Consider the following 23,729-nt stretch of genomic DNA (forward strand, 5'->3'; position numbering starts at 1 on the left):
CAGGTCAAGGTCAAGGTTATCGTGGATGACGCTAATGACCAGCACCCGCAGTTCACCAAGCGCGTATTCGCGGCCAAGATCTCCGAGAGCGCGGCGCTTGGCTCAACTGTAGCAACCGTCAGCGCTACTGACCGGGATGAGGGCGTCAACGCCAAACTCAAGTACAGGTATGTGTGGGTGAGAGAATCAACGCCAAACTCAAGTACAGGTATGTATGGATGAGAGAATCAACGTCAAACTCAAGTACATGTGTGTGTGGATGAGAGAATCAACGCCAAACTCAAGTACATGTGTGTGTGGATGAGAGAATCAACGCCAAACTCAAGTACAGGTATGTGTGGATGAGAGAATCAACGCCAAACTCAAGTACATGTGTGTGTGGATGAGAGAATCAACGCCAAACTCAAGTAACGGTATGTATGGATGAGAGAATCAACGCCAAACTCAAGTACAGGTATGTGTGGATGAGAGAATCAACGCCAAACTCAAGTACAGGTATGTGTGGATGCGGGCTTAAACGCCAAACTCAAGTGCAGGTGTGTGTGGATTAGAGAATCAACGTCAAACTCAAGTACAGGTATGTGTGGATGAGAGAATCAACGCCAAACTCAAGTACAGGTATGTGTGGATGCGGGCTTAAACGCCAAACTCAAGTGCAGGTGTGTATGGATGAGAGAATCAACGTCAAACTCAAGTACCGGTATGTGTGAGTGAGAGAATCAACGCCAAACGCAAGTAGAGGTATGTATGGATGCGGGCGTCAACGCCAAACTCAAGTACAGGTGTGTATGGATGAGAGAATCAACGCCAAACTCAAGTACATGTGTGTGTGGATGAGGGAATCAACGTCAAACTTAAGTGCAGGTGTGTGTGAGTGAGAGAATCAACGCCAAACGCAAGTAGAGGTATGTATGGATGTGGGCGTCAACGCCAAACTCAAGTACAGGTATGTATGGAAGAGAGAATCAACGCCAAACTCAAGTACAGGTGTGTATGGATGAGAGAATCAACGCCAAACTCAAGTACAGGTATGTATGGATGAGAGAATCAACGTCAAACGCAAGTACAGGTATGTATGGATGAGAGAATCAACGCAAAACTCAAGTACAGGTATGTGTGGAAGGTATGTATGGATGAGAGAATCAACGTCAAACTCAAGTACAGGTATGTATGGATGCGAGAATCAACGCCAAACTCAAGTACAGGTATGTGTGGATGCGGGCTTAAACGCCAAACTCAAGTACAGGTATGTATGGATGCGAGAATCAACGTCAAACTCAAGTACAGGTATGTATGGATGCGAGAATCAACGCCAAACTCAAGTACAGGTATGTGTGGATGCGGGCTTAAACGCCAAACTCAAGTGCAGGTGTGTGTGGATGAGAGAATCAACGTCAAACTCAAGTACAGGTATGTATGGATGAGAGAATCAACGCAAAACTCAAGTACAGGTGGGTGTGTATGGATGAGAGAATCAACGTCAAACTCAAGTAACGGTATGTGTGAGTGAGAGAATCAAGGCCAAACGCAAGTAGAGGTATGTATGGATGCGGGCGTCAACGCCAAACTCAAGTACAGGTGTGAGTGAGTGAGAGAATCAACGTTTAACTGAAGTATAGGTATTTGGGATGAGGGCATCAACGCTAAACTCAAGTACAGGTATGTATGGATGAGGGCACCACCATATATAACATCCAGCTACTTTGCAAATTTAGTTGGCAATTACTAATTTTAATAAACCATTTCCATTTATTTATATGACCAATGGCATCACTATATTGCCTTAAAAAGGACAAAACGTTAACTCGTTGTCACATATCAACACCGATGACATCACTGGGCTTGTTGTTACCTTTCGTCTCACAAATAGTCGATGACCCTTGCACTATTTTCTGGCACTGTGCCACTTGCACTGGCATCGGCACAACATAGATACAGTACGATAACCACCAGTTCCGTAACAGTCCTAGTTCCGTACCACTTAGCATTTGTTTTTATCTTTTTCACTGGCATCGGCACAACATAGATACAGTACGATAACCACCAGTTGCGTAGCAGTCCTAGTTCCGTACCACTTAGCATTTTTTTTTATCTTTTTCACTGGCATTGGCACAACATAGATACAGTACGATAACCACCAGTTCCGTAGCAGTCTTAGTTCCGTACCACTTAGCATTTTTTTTTATCTTTTTCACTGGCATTGGCACAACATAGATACAGTACGATAACCACCAGTTCCGTAGCAGTCCTAGTTCCGTACCACTTAGCATTTGTTTTTATCTTTTTCACTGGCATTGGCACAACATAGATACAGTACGATAACCACCAGTTCCGTAGCAGTCCTAGTTCCGTACCACTTAGCATTTTTTTATCTTTTTCACTGGCATTGGCACAACATAGATACAGTACGATAACCACCAGTTGCGTAGCAGTCCTAGTTCCGTACCACTTAGCATTTGTTTTTATCTTTTTCACTGGCATTGGCACAACATAGATACAGTACGATAACCACCAGTTGCGTAGCAGTCCTAGTTCCGTACCACTTAGCATTTGTTTTTATCTTTTTCACTGGCATTGGCACAACATAGATACAGTACGATAACCACCAGTTCCGTAGCAGTCTTAGTTCCGTACTACTTAGCATTTTTTTTATCTTTTTCACTGGCATTAGCACAACATAGATACAGTACGATAACCACCAGTTCCGTAGCAGTCCTAGTTCCGTACCACTTAGCATTTCTTTTTATCTTTTTTACTGGCATTGGCACAACATAGATACAGTACGATAACCACCAGTTCCGTAGCAGTCCTAGTTCCGTACCACTTAGCATTTTTTTATCTTTTTCACTGGCATTGGCACAACATAGATACAGTACGATAACCACCAGCTCCGTAGCAGTCCTAGTTCCGTACCACTTAGCATTTGTTTTTATCTTTTTCACTGGCATTGGCACAACATAGATACAGTACGATAACCACCAGTTGCGTAGCAGTCCTAGTTCCGTACCACTTAGCATTTGTTTTTATCTTTTTCACTGGCATTGGCACAACATAGATACAGTACGATAACCACCAGTTCCGTAGCAGTCTTAGTTCCGTACTACTTAGCATTTTTTTTATCTTTTTCACTGGCATTAGCACAACATAGATACAGTACGATAACCACCAGTTCCGTAGCAGTCCTAGTTCCGTACCACTTAGCATTTCTTTTTATCTTTTTTACTGGCATTGGCACAACATAGATACAGTACGATAACCACCAGTTCCGTAGCAGTCCTAGTTCCGTACCACTTAGCATTTTTTTATCTTTTTCACTGGCATTGGCACAACATAGATACAGTACGATAACCACCAGCTCCGTAGCAGTCCTAGTTCCGTACCACTTAGCATTTGTTTTTATCTTTTTCACTGGCATTGGCACAACATAGATACAGTACGATAACCACCAGTTCCGTAGCAGTCCTAGTTCCGTACCACTTAGCATTTCTTTTTATCTTTTTCACTGGCATTGGCACAACATAGATACAGTACGATAACCACCAGTTCCGTAGCAGTCCTAGTTCCGTACCACTTAGCATTTTTTTTTATCTTTTTCACTGGCATTGGCACAACATAGATACAGTACGATAACCACCAGTTCCGTAGCAGTCCTAGTTCCGTGCCACTTAGCATTTGTTTTTATCTTTTTCACTGGCATTGGCACAACATAGATACAGTACGATAACCACCAGTTCCGTAGCAGTCCTAGTTCCGTACTACTTAGCATTTTTTTTATCTTTTTGCCTCGAATATTGTAAAAATCCAAAACTACCTAAATGATACAAAACTATTAACCTTTCCTGAGATATAAATCCAGCTTTTTTCATCCAATAGTTTGTTCAGAAAGTATCGTTATTTCGAAGCGATTTTCATAATTGTTGCTAAAGTGAGCGGCGTTTACTGCATAGTGGACTGACCCGCGTCACGAAAGTCAGATGAAAACAATACCTCCTTTAACAAAAATGTCCTAATATTTATACGAATAATTAGAAGGAAGAATGTATGTTAATGTGTGTGGTTCTTTTTCTGGCTTGATGCAATTGTTTAGATTTACATTGCTTTTAATTTTCGTGCTTCCCGGAGGTCGTATGGGAATAGTTCCGTATCACCCTGCGCCCATAGTGTGTTTTTGGTTTGACTGCATATAAAGAGCCGCGAAAAGGATTGATTTGATTATCCCGTTCTCAATTAATCATTTTATTCGTAGTAATGTTTATTCTAAACGGTTAATTTTTATTATGTGGGCCTTTTATTTCAGTCATTCGGCTGAATAAAGAACTTCATTTTAAAGACAACCTCTTTGATATTAGTAAGCGCTCGATAAAATATTATTCTTATTAAAATAATTACTGAAACTGTGATTGATATATCAATACCCTAGGATGATTAAATAAAACGGCCAAGATTAAACATAAATCATTAGAACTAGAACTACAACTCATCGGCGGCTGTATAGCATTCAAATTTTGTTATTGTAAATAAAAACGGCTTTTTGTTAAGCTCTCGTGCACGAAAGTTATCAAAACGAATCACCCAATTTTAGGCTTACCCTATCCTTTGAAGTTTTGCATTTTGACTATTTTACAGTTTCAGTATTTCTGTGGGTTGTGGCATTTATTTTGGAAGAATTATGTCAGACGGTTTTGTTTCATGCAACATGTTTTGTTAGCGACACGCGAGCGAAAGCCCATAGCCCATTTAAAACCATTTTTATAAATTAATTAAGAGCAAAAATGACGGGATGTGATATGTTATTCAGTAAATATGTTTTTATTGATTCTCAAATGGAAAAAACTCGTACCAGACGACAGAATTTTTTAGTGATACGGAACTATACCCGCTGCTACAGGAACTACTGTGCAAACAGAAAATACGATAAAAATAAATGAAATTTAAAAATGTGTAGTCTTTTCTGTGCATATTTTATGCTTTAGTAAATTTGCGGTCGTCTTAGAAAAAATCATGAGCATTGGGCTCTCCACAAAAAATAGAGCAATTTTAAAATGAAGTGATACGGAACTGGTCATCGTACTGTACATGTACCTTATTTTTTATATAATCATATTTAAGATTATTATCCCCCCTTTAGCCTTGAATATGAAGCAAAAGAAGAGAGACCTTTCCGTATCGATGAAACAACTGGAGAAATCATCCTCGCTCTGACTCTTGATTACGAAACGAAGAGGAACTACAGACTCAAAGTCAAGGTGAGCCTTTTATGTAACAGTGATACGCGATAGTGTTACTTACCCTTTCCCTTAAAGCCGCATTGTCACCAGTTTACTTCCGGTCGATTACGTAAGAATCTCCGATGATTAACGGAAAATACGAAAAATATTTCAAAATATAGAAAGCAGTGTGTCTATTGGAAGTTTCTTTGAGGGTGTGACTGCTAATTTAGAGCGGATGGCCTTTTAAATATTTCAGATTCGAATAGATTCTTTTGTCTTTTAACGGTTGAGGTTCCCGTCGGACCTCCGGAAGTAAACTGGTGACAATGCGGCTTTAAATCTTTAACCGTTTAAATCTTTATCCATTCACCCTTCTGTCCATCCCTCCAATAACTCTGTCCAGATGGCACAAAGTGTGACTGTATTGCGCAATTCTGGCCTCAAACCCTTAACTATTGGCTTTACCAGTTAAACATGACGGAAAAACCTGGAAAACGCGCAATTCCAGATAGAAAGAGAAGACACAATTTCTAACAATGGCTTAAGGTTTCTTGTATTACGGACTGATTTTTTAAAACACATATAACGTGAGGCCGAAGTGCACATAACCAGATTTTGGCTTTTTAAGATAATTTTTCCTTGACCATCATTGCCCTGTGTATCAGTTCAGGGACGAAAAGCTCAACTTTCATCAATGACACTTCACAAAAAGTCGCATCAATTTTAAAAAAGTTGCACTTGATATTTTGTTTGCTATAAGTTACTAAGTACTCAGAGAAATTATCCGCCTTATTCGATGTGAAATGGGCTTATTTTGAGCGTCACGTCATGTTTTTCCGTCATGTCTACCAGTTATCTAAGCGTACCGCCTTCTATCCATACAACATCTGCTCTTCCGGTATGGGATGTAATGGAACTGCGGCGCACGACTCTGGCTTCCTGTCTCCATTCCCTTCCTGCTTTTGAAATACCCCTAAATATATGTTAAATTAGCTAAACAACATTTATCTTCATGAGTCGTGCTTTAGTCTTACTCTCTGTAGCTGCGCGACTCTTGGCTTCCCGTTTTCATTTACTTCCTGTCTATACACTAACCCTACATAGACATTCCGTTAAACTAACTATATCTCCGTCCTCATGTCTCGTGCTTTATCCTATATAGGTGCGCGACTCAGGCGTGCCGTTGTCGTTCAGTGACACTGCGAGCCTGACGGTGGAAGTGCTGGATGCTAATGACCGGGCGCCGAGGTTCGAGCCTCTATCATACAGTGCCGTCGTCAGAGAAGACGTGGATATTGGAGAGAGACTACTGCGCGTGCGTGCTTTTGACGAGGACACAGGTACTTGCATATACTTGCATACATTAATGCTGCTAAGAAACAGGCCACTTGCTTGATAATGCTGCTTCAGATATCACCGTTTCGTTGTTGCTGATTTAGATTGTTGTTGAAGATGATGACGATATCGTATTTTTATGAGTACTGTTGTTTTTTGTCGTCGTCGTCGCCGTTGTTGTTGTTGTTGTTGATGTAGGTGTAAGTGGCTAAGGTGTTGAAGTTATCGAGGATATATTCGAAGGCTACTATTTGTGTTTCTTATTTTTTCTTTGTTATTCTTGTTGTTGTTTAACATAAGTATGGTTGCCGCTGTTACTGTTGATTTTGGCGATGCTGTTGTCATTTTCCTAGCTGCCCCTACGCACGAATCGCCATCATTAATAGATCCAGTGCCTCCCTTGTTTGTCTTTTAGCAACCCTTCCGCCCTGTCATCCCCAATTACATTATCATAACCCCTTCCTACCTTCTTATCCCCAATTACATTATCCGGTCCCCTTCCTGCCTTCTCATCCCCAATTACATTATTATAACCCCTTCCTTTATCCCTAAATACATTATCATGACCCCTTCCTTTATCCCTAATTACATTATCATGACCCCTTCCTTCCCTCTACATTCCCAATCACATTATTTTAACCCATTCTTGCCCTCTAATTTACCATAACATTATAACCCTTTACTAACAAAAAGTATTTTACAATTCTATATCTATCATTGATTCCAGGTATTTACAAGATCTTCAAATATTCCATCGCCGGGGGTGACCCACAAGGGCAATTCAAGATCAACCCGGATACCGGGGATTTATACATCAATAAGTCTCTCGACCGGGAGAAGAATTCCAACCATATCTTGACCATAAGAGCTACTAACATCGGTATGTAAAATCATAAGGATAATAATTTTCATCATCTTCATCCTTATCATAATTGTGATCGTCATAAGTTTTATAATTGCATTTACAATCATCATTATAATCAATATCATCTTCGCAATTGATAAATCCCTATTACCATCAATAACACAATCATCAATGTATTCATCATCTCAGAGCATGTCTATGGCTATAGTAATTATTATTATCCACTGTACTCAGTACTTGTTTTCTAATAGCCTAAAAGTCTACGGACAATTCTAGCAGCCTGCAAGTGCCTGCGCTATTTTCAGCGGAAAATAGTTGTCTGTACAGGTTATTAAATTGCTTCCGCAATGGGAGACGCTTGAAATTTGGGCTCTGTAGATACTACAAGGCGGAAAAAGGAATAGATATCATGAATGGCAAAGAGTAAGGTGAACGCCCAATGTGTTCAGATGAAGCAGGATGGACTCTCTAAAGTGGAGCACAAGTCACCAATTGTTTTTACGGTGATTGCCTAAAGTGTCAACACAATGAATAATAAAATTCAGCTTCGCTTCGGCAGATAAAACACAAACCTCGGCCTTTTATCGATGGCACGCTCAACCTAATCCAATAATTGCCGTGCTTAATAGTAACATATGTACAAAACATTTAGGAGACGTCACTCTAGTTTGACTTATTTTCAATTTCATTTTCTTTTTGTCTTAGATTCTCAAAATATATTTTGCTACCCGCTAAATGCATCTTTTTTTATCCTCATAATTTCAATAAAATTTCAGTATCGTCATTATCATCGCGATCATCAATATCATCATATCATATAACAATCATTTGTTTCATCCTATCATATCATTATACCATCTCAACGATTTCATTGTGATTTTGATTTAAATATTGCTGATCTACTACAGCTCCCCCATATTGGTACGGTGAGGCATCCGTTGGTGTCCAAGTCCTTGACGTTAACGACAACGGACCACAATTCAAACCGGAAGTCTACAACGTGTTCGTCCCAGAAAACACACCCCCACCTTACGTCATAGAAAAGCTAGAGGTGACTGACCCGGATTCGGATCCACAAAACGGGGGACCATTCAAGTTCGGGATAAGGTAGGAAGGAACACACCCCCACCTTACGTCATAGAAAAGCTAGAGGTGACTGACCCGGATTCTGATTCACAAAACGGGGGACCATTCAAGTTTGGGATAAGGTAGGAAGGAGGAGGGAAACGGGTGGGGAGCTGCTTATTTATAGCGTCCTGATATTTCGCTTCAATTGCTTTTTATTAAATAATACTGCTCCAAATAAATAACAACAACAACAACAACAACGACGACGACGACGACTACGACTACGACGCCGATGATAATGATGATGATGATGATGATGATGATGATGATGATGATGATGATGATGATGATGATGATGATGATGATTGGTAATGGTAACGATAATACACCACATCAATTGATGGGTCGAGAATAAGTGTAGTTCGTGGGTACCTCCCATCAAATCCTAATCGTTTCAGAAAAGTTGTAAAGCGAAAGATTAAAATTAAATCCTCATAATCCGTCAACAAAAAGACACAAACAAATAATAAATACAAGTAAAAACTAAGTAAAAACTAATGTATAAGACCCCATCCCCCTCCCCCCACACACTTAGGTGGCCTCCCAAAGGGAACCCCTTAACAGCTACCTTTACACAGCTCCGTTTTCTTAATTTGGAATAGTGAAGAGTGACCTCTTAGCAGCCTACTGAATAGAGGAAAAACTGTAATTGTGCCGTTTTAATAGGAGCGGAAATGAGAAAAACCTTTTTGAGCTGACAGAAGACGGCGTATTGAAGACCCGCGTCACCTTCAACCGCGAGGAGACCGCGAAATACGAGCTCGTAGTGTGGGCAGAAGACAACGCCAAGCATCCAGAGAAACCCATCAAAAGCTTCGCATCAGTCTTCGTACACGTGCGAGATCGGAACGATAATCAACACGAGGCGGGGTACCTGGAGCTCGTACTGAACGTGCTGGAGGGGAAATTTGGAGGTGGAATCATCGGGAAGGTATTCGTCAAGGACATCGACACCGACGACGAGCGTCTGTATGAACTAATCGATAGAGACTCGGAAGCATTTAGCGTCGATAGATTGTCAGGTGCGGTTATCTCTAAGCCAAATCCTCCGAGCGGAGAGTTCTCAATGCGGGTTAAGGTGTCGGACCGAGATAGCGGTTTTCAACCGCGTGTTAGTACCGTTAAGATTATAGTGAAAAAGTTACCGTTGGCTGCGGTGGGAAAGAGCACTGCAATAAGGCTCAGAGGGATCTCCAGAGAGACGTTCGTTGCGGGGTATATTACGTCATTTAAGGAATCCCTCGCGGAGATTCTACGTACAACTTCTGAGAACGTGGACTTGTTCAGTGTCCAGACGGCTGCATTGACGTCACAAGTCATCGATGTAAGGTTCGCTGCGCACGGTAGCCCGTATTACTCCCCAGAGAAGATGATAGCCCTCATCAAGGCCATGCGAAAGAACTTAGAAAAGGCAGCTTACAAGGTTAGCATTTTGATTGGGTTTTTTCTTGTTTACGCTAGTTTTCGGTCAAACGTGCACCTTGTGTTTCTCGTTTCCGAGTGGTTTCGGTTTTTGTTTACAGAAGCCATTTTGCAGGTACGGCAGCCATTCGACCGCTAACCAATGAGAAGTGCCGAAAAGCACCAGGCGTCAAGAAAGTAGACAAGAGACGCATACGCTCATACGTAATAATTTAACAACTCAAAGATAAGAAACAATCCGAACTATATTTAGTTGCTTGATTTGTGTTTACTGGTATTTTCTCGGTGACAGTAGCTAAGAAGGCGTTGTTTTGGTTGTGATTGATCAAAAGCTGTGACGGATGCAAAATTGGATTCATAAGTGATCATTGACGTCCACCAAAAAACAGTTGTGCTTTGGAAGCGAAAGGCACGGGGTGCACGTGTGTCTATAAACGAGTGTAATTTGTTTGTGAGTGACGGCCTAATGTTTTGTTTACCACAATCATACACATCGCAAAAATTCGTGCCGACCTTTTGGTACCATTTTGCGCAGGAGTCAAGGGAACCCAACGACGAAAATTTCACAACCGGCCTAAAATGAGTTAAGATACCGTTTTTATTCGTTTGTAGTCATTTTTATACAATATAGAGCTTCCCTGGATATTTTTTATTTGTTCGGATTTGCTAGGCGAAATTACAGCCATCCAAAAAATCTAGTTACTCATCCCGAGGCATCCAAAACTCCTAGCGATTCTAAGCTCCTTAAGCGAAATGTCTAGGTAATGTCCCTTGTATACTCGCTCCTGAAAATACTAGGGTTCCTTTTTTTAAAGCATGTCGGACGTAAAAATCCCCCAAAAATGGTGATGGTGGAAACAAAAGCAACACCGAAAAACATAGGTGATCCAGCTCTCTTACCGAGAAAAATAGGTGATCTAGAAATACAAATTCTGAAAAAAGTAGACATTTCTAGGCCGACCCCGAAATCCTTGCTTCCGAACATATATTTGACCCAAAATGGTCGTTGGGTGCCCTTGAAGGAGTAAAATAGACCGTCCTGACTCTACCCTTTACTGAAACAGCTCGACTCCATTGGTGTTGATCCGTGTGTTCTGGAGCCTTGTGAGCATAGTAGCTGCCATGCCCAGCTCAAGGTCCCAGGGACGGTTGATGTTATCGGAACTGGTGAGCAGTCCTTCACGTCCATAAAGGCCGACCTGGTTGCTGTGTGTGACGCGTGTCACGCGGGAAGGCGGATCGAGAGTCGTTGCTCGGAAGACTTCTGCAAGAATGGCGGGACTTGTCGAGAGTCGCCCATAGGTAACCGACGACAGTCGACTACCGATATAAACTTGAACAGTTCCTGGTACTAAAATTTATGAATTTGTTTTCTGAAATTGTTAAGAATACAGGAACTACAATATTTCTGTCATTCACTAATTTTCAAACAGAAAAAACCTTTTTTTGTATTCGGAAGAACCGAAACATATTTTTAAACCTAAAAATCCCTTCAACAATATCTCACCTAATAACTCGTCGCTTTATACAAGTCACATTTAGCATTGCCACATCATGCCTGCTGGTTCAGCTCAACAGAACCTAGGCTGCGGATTCTTTGTAGTTGCTGGCATATAATTTACTTTATGGAACCTGTTTACACACTGCTAAATAATTCCCTTAATGGGTAATAACTGAGCCTAGCTTGAAAGCTCTAGTTTCAACTTATCATCAATTTTATTGTTAAATCGGTTTAGGCCCCGTGTGTACATGCCCAACAGGACTTAGTGGAAAACACTGCGAGTTGACAACGCGGAGCTTTCGGTCAGGCGAGTGGGTTTGGCTGCCCCCCTTACGTCAGTGTAGGGTTAGCGCTATGAGCCTAGAGTTCGCTACAAAAGAACGCAACGGACTACTCCTGTACGGGGGGCCGTCATCATATGTACAGGCAAGTTTCCATAAAGCAAAGACTAGCTTGGTTTATACTGCTGAATTACATTTCTGGGCAGAAAACTACAATTATCTCACAGAAACTCATATGGAAATGGACATCCAATACAGCGGCGTACCCAGGATTTTTAACAGGAGAGAGGGTCCCAAAATGCCCTTTCAATGCCCTTTCGGGCTCCATGGGCCACCCCCCTGGCTACGCTCCTGCAATAAGACATTTACTATATATATATATCAATGTATGATAATGAGACTGTTGAATAAAACTTCACAGGCCGATCGTGGCGACGTATACGATCACCTGATTGTGGAGCTGCAAGACGGTCACGTGTTTGTATCAGTTTGTCTTGGCGACCGTCATGACGTCTTGCGGATTGGGGTGACGGGAGGCGCGATGCTCAACGACGGCGAGTGGCACATGATAGAGATACACAGGGACGAGACGGTAAGGAGGACTACAGGGCCATTATGTGGCACATGATAGAGATACACCGGAACGAGGCGGTAAGGAAGACTACAAGACCATCTGTCCATGTGGTACATGATAGAGATACACAGGGACGAGACAGTAAGGAAGACTACAGGACCATTATGTGGCACATGCTAGAGATACACAGGGACGAGACGGTAACTAAGACTACAGGACCATCTGTCCATGTGGCGCATGATAGAGATACACAGGAACGAGACTGTAAGGAAGACTACAGGACCATCTGTCCATGTGGCGCATGATAGAGATACACAGGGACGAGACGGTAAGGAAGACTACAGGACTATCTGTCTATGTGGCACATGATAGAGATACACAGGGACGAGACGGTAAGGAAGACTACAGGACCATCTGTCTATGTGGCACATGATAGAGATACACAGGGACGAGACGGTAAGGAGGACTACAGGACTATCTGTCTATGTGGCACATGATAAAGATACACAGGGACGTGACGGTAACGAAGACTACAGGACTATTATGTGACACATGATAGAGATACACAGGGACGAGACGGTAACTAAGACTACAGGACCATCTGTCCATGTGGCGCATGATAGAGATACACCGGAACGAGACGGTAAGGAAGACTACGGGACCATCTGTCCATGTGGCACATGATAGAGATACACAGGGACGAGACGGTAAGGAGGACTACAGGACTATCCATGTGGCACATGATAGAGATACACAGGGACGAGACAGTAAGGAAGACTAAAGGACCATTATGTGGCACATGATAGAGATACACAGGGACGAGACGGTAGGGAAGACTACAGGACCATCTGTCCATGTGGCACATGACATGTGACATTCCCAGAGGCGCACAGCGCGCTTTGTTACGTCGGACTTCTAAACTCCTTTGAACCCGTCACAATTACATGCCATCTTTAAAAACAAGAATGGCAGCCACATAAAGAGGCCAAGACGTGAACTCTGTCCTGCCATTGGCTAAACTTACAAGCCCATCTCAGGAAGTGGCCGGGGGCGACGGGTATCTGGGGGTGTTTGGACATGGAGGGATTTTGAAAGGGGGTTAGGAGGCACCTAGGTTTGACAGATAAGAATGATAAAAACAGTCAAAGAAATGTATAATATAGTCTTTTATCAAACAATCGATTTACACATGTAGCAACTAACACTGTATACGTGCATGTTAAAAACCGCGCGCGTTTATGTAAACAAAACACACACATCCGCTCAGAAAAGTGCCTCTCCCCGTCTGTCGCCCCTGCGTCTGGTGTCTCGTGACGTACCCAACACGACACTAAAGCATCCCGCACGCAAAAATGATATTTAAAAAATATTATTTGCCCCATGATGTGGGAATGTGGAATATTTTTCCACAGTGATTTTATTAACATGAGTTGCCAAGAGGCCTTCCAGGGGTTCATTGCAAACTTGCACTGCGCTATACACATCGTTAAACCAACAGTTCGCGCAAGTAATAAAAGTGAAGATATCGCGCAAGTAATAAAAGTGAAGAGACCTGTCAGAGCTATGTCAATATCGACCAATAGGATGTGCTTAGCGGATCAAGATGATACTGTCAACTCTCACGGATAGTTTTATCAGGATACAGCTCTACTTATAAAAGATTAACGTTTTTAATTCCGTTTTTTTTTTACTCTTTATCGTACTATAACCTCATTCGGATAATCTGCTGAACCCTTGATTTTGCTGAAGTGTGTGTGGGGGGTTGTATTGGTTCGCGGATAGGCGGATTCTGCCCCGAAATGCTCACGGATTACGGATTTTGATGATTATTTCAGCGGATTGGCGGATTTAGGAAATACGGCGGATCACGGATCTGTCGACAATTTGGGCGCGGATTTCGGATTTTGACTGCTTTGACTGTCGACTTTCGGATTTTAAATGAATTTCAATCGATGCTATTGTTTATCTGTCAAACCATGCGGATCTAAAAATATCTTCGGATCCACGGATTTGCCCCGAAAATGTAGCAGATCGGCGGATTTACATACCCCTTAAGTTGTCCTCTAGTGAGAGTGTTGAACATATTTAGGAGGTCATTGGTTTGTTATTGGCAAGTTAGATTAAGTTATGATTTGTCGAAATCTGGGCTAGGATGAGTTCCAATTGACAACATCTTGGCCAGTATGAGTTGCAATTAGTAGAATCTGGGCTACAATGAATTGCAGTTGGTCAAACCTGGGCTAGGATGAGTTGCAATTTGTAAAAACTGGGCTAGGATGAGCTGCAATTGGTCAAATCTGGGCTAGAATGGGTTGCGATTGGTCAAATCTGGGCTAGAATGGGTTGCGAAGTCTGAGAAGAGCTTAGTTGTGCTGGTTAAGTCTGAAGGGGTATAAAATCGACAATAAATCTAGTGCTGAAATCGTAAGGCCAAAATGTGGCTAATGTCATACAAGAATTAATCAGTAGTACTGACCTTCCCTTGGTATCTTATGTTATCGCAGACGGTACGTGTGACTGTGGACCGATGCCGAGCGTCGAACATATCAGAAGGAGTCACGAGGAGCGAGGATCGGAGCATGTGCGAGGTGGTGGGACATATGAAGAAAAAGAAATTGAAGTAAGAACATTTAAGTACCCTTATCAACAAACTCTTAATTTCCCGGCTTATACCAATATATCAGTATCTTGGGACTTTGAAAACTAACCATACAAAGTTTCATGGCCATACGACGAGTTTTGTGGGGTTTTCCCGGCTTTTAAATGTAAATAATATTACACTCTCAAGCGAAAAGTTGGTGATCTGGGTCCGACTATTAGATTCATTAGTGGTAGGTGACTAACCTACGTTTATGTTCCTTTTTGTTGCAGGTTCCTCAATCTAAATGACCCGCTCCAGCTTGGTGGGATCGCGTCACGTGACCTGCTTTTCCCTGATCTACGGTTCCACGACTTCAATGGCTGTATTCGCAACCTTATCAACGAAGGACGACTTTACGACCTCAAGAGGTAACACTGATATTTATTCCTACAGTCCCTTACTTTGCTGAGATTTGACAAAGAAGAATTATGGTAAAATGATTAATTAATAGAACCTTTAAAAGAAAAAGTCGACAACAACGCAGATTTATACTGTCGACGCAGACCACAAGGTCCGAGGCACACCAGCAGATAGATGCTGTCCGGTGGTTTCTTCCTACGTTTTTGTAAAATGATTAAGGTCAACATAGCCGTTTTTAAGGCCGAACGATCCACAATCCCACTCACCAAAGCCAGTGCTGAAAAACGCAAGAGTAGTTACAGTAGAATGCGGCTAAACCAGCCTTTTTGTTTTGAAATGGCGCTTTTTTACCGGCGAGCTGTCACGTTTTGGCGAATGCTAAGAAAACTAGCTTAAAGCTAAGGCTAATTTTTATGTCTTCCTTATTATCAAACAAATCTTCCATCTTTTGTACAGTATCGGTTTAATGCTTACACTTAGTCAAAACAGCGACCTACATAGGCCGCGCAGGAAGAGGGTGACTAAGTTAAAATGTATTAGGATGAAGGGGGGGGGGGGGGGGGGTTGAACTATAAAGAATGTATAAAAAAGTATTTCATGTACAGGCCTCGAGGTCCACATGTGTGGGGCTCCTTATAGAAGTCAGCCTTCGTACCGTTGCTCGAACAATTCAGCACTACGATTGTGTCTGTTTTCGCCAGATCACGCACATGCGCATCCGTTATTCAGTACCGTCCTTACCATACTTTTATGACATCATAATTAATAGGGGAGGATAGTTAGGAAATCTGGCGAATTTCAAAGGACATAAACAATAGGCGCTCTCAGATGTTGAACAACCCTGTCACGTGATCACAAACGTGCACAAACCGAGCGTACAATACAAGGGCCTTAGAAAATTAGTTTTATACAGCCATATATATTTTTTTACATGTACGGAGCGCGGCGAAAATTCTTTAAAGAGCAGATCTCTATGGAACAATCTTAGTGAGCTTACAAGGCAAGCATGATAGCATTGGTTCGAATACTGTGAATTTTGAAACGATCGAAAAGCGGCATTGGTGCAAAGAGCTTTGTTTACTCTTTATATGCCTAATTCAATTAATTTTGACTTTTAGAAAATGGAAAACTGCGAGTGCTTGAAAACATTGGCTATGGTGAATACGACTGTTCTATGCGTTTATAATAGTCAAAATCCATTAAAGTCTCGAGTGAGGCACATATAGGGAATAAACGTATTTATACAAAGAAAACGACATTGTTTATCCAACCTACTTGGGCCATTTTCCATTTGCAATTTGGGCCATTTTCCATTTTTTCAACCTTATTTGAAATGGGTGTATATTTTCTTGTACTGTACGCTCGGTCCCTTGGTTGTGCCTATAACAGAAAACAGTGGTATTTTCCTTGCTGTTGCATTGTTCTACCGTCAACTCAAAATTTCACCTACCATTTGTCCCAGTCCCTCTCGTCAAAACAACACGCGCGAGGGCTGTGCCACAATGGACCAGCACTGCAACCCCAACCCATGCCACGAACAGGCCACCTGCATTGGATCATTGAACGGACATGTTTGCGAGTGCAACATGGGTCGTCATGGTGACACATGCAAGCACAGTGAGTATCCATGGCAACCTAGCTGTTTCGATTTTTGGTCAAATTTATATTGCGAATATATTTTTTTCAGTTCATATGCAATCTCTTACATTACTTTGGTCTTGAATATGTCTTATTTTTTTTTTTATATCTTCAGCAACCCAGCCCATCTCATACGGTAACCACAGCCATACGCGCTACATCCTGATGAACGAATTCGAGTACGACCCGCGGGAAACACGTATTGACCTGCGCGTGCGCACTAGGGATCTTAACGGAGGGGTGTTGCTACACAGTGAGGGCACTGAGAAGGGGGAGTACAGCACACTCCAGGTAACTCCTTTGACTAAGGAATGTACCCCCAACTTTTGGTAGAATAATGCACTGAGAAGGGGGAGTACAGCACACTCCAGGTAACTCCTTTGACAGAGGAATGCACCCCCCGACCTTAAATAGAATAATGAGCAGAGACGGGGGTGTTCAGCACATTCAAGGTAACTCCTTTGACTAAAGAATGCACCCCCCGACCTTAAATAGAATAATGAGCAGAGACGGGGGTGTTCAGCACACTCTAGGTGACTCCTTTGACAAAGGAATGCACCCCCCCGACCTTAAATAGAATAATGAGCAAAGACGGGGGTGCACGGACATTCTAGGTAACTACCTTGGCATAGGATACACCAAAAACTGTAATTCGCCATATTTTCGTCTTCTTATCTTGTATCCTATTTTTACTCTTTTTCTTTTTGAGCCGTACTATGCGAGGGAGTGTGTAGGTTTATAAAAAAAAACCTTATCTTTGGCCACGCTTTTACAGAGCGTAACCTCATGGATGTTTTCTTTCCTTTATTTGTACAGCTTGTGCCCATGAAAGACCAAAGAAAAAGAGAAATACTGATTGTTGTATACGCTTTCAACACTGGTGACCGTGGCGCGGAGGTGCGAGCGAGTGATGTTAACGTGGGTGATGGTAAATGGTGCTCCATCCGCGTCAGCAGATACAGGAACGCCGCAACCCTCACCGTGGAGAAAGACGGGGTGAACTACATCCACACTAGTGAGTTACACATATACGAATTCGTGACTCACCGATACACAAACAGCACTCGTGAGTAACACATATACACATTCCTGACACATTAATGCACATATTAACACACGTGAGTTACACATATACACACTCGTGACATATCGATACACATATTAACACACGCGAGTAACACATATACACACTCGTGACACACCCATGCACATATTAACACACGTGAGTAACACATATGCACACTTATGACGCACCCATACACATATTAACAGACGTGTGTTACACATATTCACACTCGTGACGCACCCATACACATATCAACACACGTGAGTAACACATATACACACTCGTGACACACTCATGCACATATTAACACACGTTAGTAACACATATACACACTCGTGACACACCCATACACATATCAACACACATGAGTAACACATATACACTCGTGACGCACCCATACACATATCAACACTCGTGATTAACACATATACACACTCGTGACGCACCCATACACATATCAACACACGTGAGTAACACATATACACACTCGTGTAACACCCATACACATATTACCACTCGTGGATTACACAATTCAATACAACAGTCTTTATTTGAAGAAAATGTCCTATAAACTTGAGTAGCACTATACGCATTCGGCACACGTATCCAGCTTGTACAATAATGTATAACTGCAATTGGGAAGATTCCCTTGCAGCGTCTACAAGCATATGGTTTACGACCAGATTCACATTACATAAGTATATTTTTTTATTTACTTATTTATTTATTTACTTACTTACTTACTTACTTACTTACTTACTTACTTACTTACTTACTTACTTACTTACTTACTTACTTACTTACTTACTTACTTACTTACTTACTTACTTACTTACTTACTTACTTACTTACTTACTTACTTACTTACTTACTTACTTACTCACTTACTTATTAACTTATTTACTTATTTTATCCAGTACAAAATAGATGTCAGAGTTTTCAAATACCAATCTATTAATAGACACCATGAGTAAGAATATATGGCCATGAAAGTATATAGAAGAACACAAGGTTGAAATGGGTTTTGATATGATTTTGGATAGATGTCAGAGTTCTCAAATACCAATCTATTATTTCTTAACTAGCCTCTATGAGTACGAATATAAGGCTATGAAAGTGTATGGAAGAATAACACAAAGTTTCGAAAAGTTGAAATGGGTTTTGGCAAATCGTAACCACTGTGGCCTGACGTAGTGTTCATCGCATTGAAAGAGATTAATCTAATCCTAGTGCTTAGAGCAATGAAGTTGCTCCCAACCTCTTACAAAAATCGATCGGGCTAAGCAGTTATCACCTAGGAGTAGTTCCTCCTTACAGTGCCTGAGCAGCATTCTCTCTAGGTTCACCCCCTGCAGACCCGCCACCAAATTCGCGAACTGCCTCGCAGAGTTTACAATACTTAGACCATATCCAGCGTCCCGAACATTGGAGAACATATCCTTTATCCCAATAAACCCGAACACCCACATACAACCCTCAGCAAACCCAAAAGAGACGCAAAACATGAGAGTCACTGAGAGACCAGGTAAGAAATGGTACCATGAGACGAACACAAAGAACATCATATGGGCAAGGCAGACGGTAGATATGAGCCAGATGTTGCAAAACTCTAATACCCTATTGGTAGGGAAGAAGTGGGAGTATGCGGAGTATATTAGTCCCACTACGCTTCGTGGAATGATAATTGCAAGGGAGTAGTACATATAATGGTCTCGGGGGGCGATGTAAGAGCTTGGGGTTACTATTGTAGTCAGTATGGCGAGTCTTGACAATTTCAGACTAGTGGCTGCTATGTAGCAATAAGTAAAGCGAGGAAACACTTTCCAGCAAATCAACAGTAATGACTCTTCGGGGTCTTTCTCTAATTTGGAGTCTTTACAGTAGTCATCAGAGTTGAAGCCAGGAGTTTTGTCCTGCCCGATGCTTTGGTCAGATGATACGGAGTCTTTGCCCTGAGACTTGTTCGGCGCCTCCTCGTGTTGTTCGCATGTCGCTAGCTCGGTGTACTCATCACTGTGTTTCACGTTTTCGTTAATTGCTGTCTTGTCCAGTGCAGCATATATTATAGCACTGAGGATCGGAAAGACAAGGCATGTCGTCATGGCAACCTGAGGGGACACGCACAGCCAGGTTGTTAACGCTGCAAAGAAAAGAAATAAGGAAAAGAATATATATACACCCCTTACTGATTGGTCGAGAATAACACTATATTTTGCCATAATCACCAAATGAAATAAGAAAGCCATTATGAAGAAATAACACACGAAGATGTTTTGATCATCAAGTCATACTTATTTGCAATATTTTACAATCGGCTTGTCATCTATCCCTAAAAAGGGGTGGCGATGGGTACCTCGAAATTTCGAATGTCTCGAAAAAATTTCGCAACTCTCGGAAACTCGGCGTTATTTGCCCAAGTCTCGTTTTTTTATTCAAAATTTTAAGGGTCTCGGAGTCTAGGATTTTGCTCTTATTATTACTGTAACCATGAGGTTGAACTAAAAAACATCTATGGTTTGCTTGTTTTTTTTTTTGATTTACAAATGTAGTTTCCGCCATGGACAAAAAAAAAAAAAAAAAAAAAAAAATTCGGAGAAACTCAAAGTGCGGGAAAGTTCTGTCTTTTTGTAATATCTGCATGTTTATTTGAGCATTGTGTTTCAAGCCTTCGCGGCCATTGTCCTGGGGTGGTCAGTCGAAAAAAGAATGAAAACTAACAAGGAGTCCTTTTGAGTCCAAATACCAAAGTATTTTATTTATATCCATATATTTTTCGGTGAGTTTCTTTACTATAATACCGGATATAAAGATTAACTATCTATTTGTTAGTATGTATGTGTGTTACCTGTGTATGAAAGGACACCAATGATACCCGATAAACTTATCCCCGTTTCGTAGCCGCTAATAAGTCTCCCGTCATCTCGGAGATGTGCAGTGAGCCCCATACACCACACAGCCATCCACTGCGCAGCAAAGTTAACTCCAGCCACAGCCAGAAGCCTGACGTATGCATCCCCCCCGAGTATTAGTAGGAGAAGAGACGCCACGCAACTCACCGTCCCGATAACCAGGGACGTCAGTAAGGATAGCCGGCTAATGAACCAGTTCCCAAAGATGTTTGTTAGAATTCCAGGGATTCCCTCGGCAAGTGAGATAGCAGAAGTCCCGATGGTAGTACCTGCTAGGATATCAGGACTTGCACTTATGAAAAAGAGCACCGGGCAATACACTGAAAACCCTAGTAAAAACAGACAAACGTGATTCAAAGAGGAGACTTTAGGAGAGTCCATCTTTTTTCTGTTAGGTCATGCTCTAGTGCTGATTATGCAAAAAATGTCCTCATCGAGAATGTATTTTTAAACGACTGAGTAGTTCTTAAGGATGTCCTCAAAGAATGTCGATCAACGACATTGTTTTTGTTTACAATTGAAAATAAAACGGTTCATTTTCGAGAAAACTTTAAAATAACAATCCACAATTGAAGTCTGATAGGTGATTAATTATTTTTGTTTGAACGTGTCTCAGTTACTTGCTTGAATTATTCGATGTAAAAGGATTCTTTGAATGACTTGGTATTTTTGCGGGAGCATAAAATGGTGGCCTTGTTTAATGACAGAGCTGTTCGTGTGAATGTCCTCAACGACTGAGCAGTATAATGTCTGTATTTTATCATTAATAATAATGATCTGAAATAATATAATAATAAAGCAGGGGCGGATCCAGGATTTCAAAATGGGGGGTGGATGATGGCCGGATAGACGGCTTATAACTGATCCAGTGGTTCTTGGAAGGTCACTTCATAGATCTTACGATACTTCACGCTGAATTGAATTTGTCGCGTCAGCAAAGTCAAGCAGGCGACAGTACCTTCCGTCCCTCAGACATTTATTTTCTTCAAAATAAGGGGGATGGATAACCACCCAATCCACCCGTCCCCCCCAGTACCCGCCCCTGTAATGATAATAAGATATCTGGTAATCATGAAAAAATATGCAAGCAGGGGAGACCAAAAAGCTGGAAGGTTATCGAATTGCCATCCGTGTACACCCCAGGCATATTTTATTAGTCTTTATACCGTCAAACCAGGTCAAGCGTGCCACCCTAGGGGCGTATTTAAATATTTGCCCAGAAGTTTCCATTCTTGAAACGAGTATTCGAATCTTCGAATGGACACACTTCTCTTTCTGTTAGTTGCGTGTCGTATGGACTCGACAAACCAAAATTCGAACCACTGTTTCTTATCCTAGTCAAGAGATTACAAAAGGAATTTATTACGGGGATAAATATCTCTATATTTACACACAAAAAAATGACGGCAAAGTCTGATCAAAATTCTCAAGCCTTGTTTGAAAATTCAAAAATACGTTTCAAGAACGTAAAATTTCTCGGCAAATAATCAAAATGAGGGGCACCCTTGACCTGGTCTGACTGTAAATATATTCACTTCGTATATTTAAATAAACACTTCATTACGCTTCTCTGGACTCTCGAATCCAACAGTGTATTTTCTCTTCGTTGTTTTACTATGAATAATTGTGAAAATTTTGTTTTTACTTTGGTCATCATCAGGTCACATGATTTTACTCGTGATTCGGAATGATAATTATTAGAATAGAAAAAGCGCACGTTCGTTTATCCCGCGTTCCCATTCCGGAAGGGAATGAAGGCCATTCCACCCATTCTGCTACCTGTAGCAGAATGACTTGAATGCAGTTCTGAACATTCTCTATACCAACCATTCCCATTCCAGAATGATAGGAAAATAACGCGCCCTTAATTAGAGTAAAAGGCAATCAGCTTATTTCGCCGTGGTTACATTTGGCAATTAACTTATTTCAATGTGGTTGCATTTACCCATCAACTTATTTCGCGGTGGTTTCATTTGCCAATCAGCTTATAACGTTGTGTTCGCATTCGCCAATAATCTTATTTCGTCGTGGTTCTCTTTACCTATCGTCAGCTTATATCGCTGTGGTTGCATTTGCCAATCAGCTTATTTCGTCGTGGCTCTATTTCGTTCTTATTTCGTTGTTCTTGCATTTGTCAAGTAAGAGTATTTCGTTGTGGGTTCGATTTGCCAATTATCTTATATCTTTATCGGTTTATGATTTATAGTTGTAGGTATATCGCTTGATGGTTCATTTTCCACTTTCAGCTGATATAAATGAACAAGGGATTCTATTTAGGGTCGGACCATTAGAAAAGTGAAGAAGGGGGGGATGGTAAGGAACGAAAAAAGATTCATTCACGATGAAAAGCTTGAAAGAAATGAACGCAGCCCAAACCAGACAGAAAACAAATGCATACAACGATGAAAAAATTCATGCACGTCTTGGAGACAAGAAAAAAAAAAAAAAAACATGCGACTGAAACCTCCCCATTCCCCTCCCCCCTTTACTTTTCTAAGGTTCCGTCCCTTACGCATCAGCTACTTTTTGTTGTCCGTATTCTATGAGCTCTCTTATCACGTGATTTCAGGGTCGACACGAGGCAACCACTCTCTTATTATGCTTGATCCAATCATGACGTTCGTGGGAGGCCTTCCAAGAGGGGTCCATGCTTCCGTAACCACGCGTAGGCTCCGGCGGCGGAACCGTTCAACATCACGTGATAACGACTTCATAGGATGCATTGACGATCTTCTTTTCCATGGCTACCGGTTACATCATAATGGGACTAAGGCTTTTGCCACAGCTATATCAAAAGGT

General features: G+C 41.5%; 2 protein-coding genes across 9 annotated transcripts in view; one reads left to right on the forward strand and one right to left on the reverse strand.

Moving 5' to 3' along the window:
* Window positions 1-23,729, forward strand: part of LOC5518594 (protocadherin-like protein) — a 99,473-nt gene that overhangs the window by 72,567 nt on the left and 3,177 nt on the right. For 7 of the 8 annotated variants that reach the window (XM_048720765.1, XM_048720769.1, XM_048720767.1 and 4 more), the window contains 15 exons: window positions 4-167; window positions 5,129-5,246; window positions 6,373-6,550; window positions 7,273-7,425; window positions 8,319-8,517; window positions 9,205-9,961; window positions 11,025-11,262; window positions 11,697-11,887; window positions 12,164-12,334; window positions 14,821-14,936; window positions 15,188-15,325; window positions 16,780-16,934; window positions 17,071-17,246; window positions 17,772-17,970; window positions 23,500-23,727. In XM_048720765.1, coding sequence (XP_048576722.1) covers window positions 4-167; window positions 5,129-5,246; window positions 6,373-6,550; window positions 7,273-7,425; window positions 8,319-8,517; window positions 9,205-9,961; window positions 11,025-11,262; window positions 11,697-11,887; window positions 12,164-12,334; window positions 14,821-14,936; window positions 15,188-15,325; window positions 16,780-16,934; window positions 17,071-17,246; window positions 17,772-17,970; window positions 23,500-23,727 — 3,181 coding nt within the window. Of the gene's footprint in view, window positions 1-3; window positions 168-5,128; window positions 5,247-6,372; window positions 6,551-7,272; window positions 7,426-8,318; window positions 8,518-9,204; window positions 9,962-11,024; window positions 11,263-11,696; window positions 11,888-12,163; window positions 12,335-14,820; window positions 14,937-15,187; window positions 15,326-16,779; window positions 16,935-17,070; window positions 17,247-17,771; window positions 17,982-18,032; window positions 18,789-23,499; window positions 23,728-23,729 lie in introns of those variants that run through there. The other variant, XM_048720771.1, reaches the window with a different exon arrangement.
* Window positions 18,882-21,415, reverse strand: LOC5518595. Its single transcript, XM_001638498.3, has 2 exons — window positions 20,867-21,415; window positions 18,882-20,161 (listed from the first exon to the last, which is right to left on the reverse strand). The coding sequence occupies exons 1-2, from the start codon at window positions 21,309-21,311 to the stop codon at window positions 19,248-19,250; spliced, it is 1,359 nt and encodes a 452-aa protein (XP_001638548.2). The 5' UTR covers window positions 21,312-21,415; the 3' UTR covers window positions 18,882-19,247.

The sequence above is a fragment of the Nematostella vectensis genome, chromosome 13 (genome assembly GCF_932526225.1).
Source record: "Nematostella vectensis chromosome 13, jaNemVect1.1, whole genome shotgun sequence".
Lineage (NCBI taxonomy): Eukaryota > Metazoa > Cnidaria > Anthozoa > Actiniaria > Edwardsiidae > Nematostella > Nematostella vectensis.

Excerpts from the sequence above, each read along its gene's own strand:
- LOC5518595 (XM_001638498.3), bottom strand. The coding sequence starts at position 21,311 with ATGGACTCTCCTAAAGTCTCCTCTTTGAATCACGTTTGTCTGTTTTTA. Across the intron at positions 20,162-20,866 it reads TGGTGTCCTTTCATACACAG|CGTTAACAACCTGGCTGTGC; the intron begins GTAACACACATA and ends TTTTCTTTGCAG.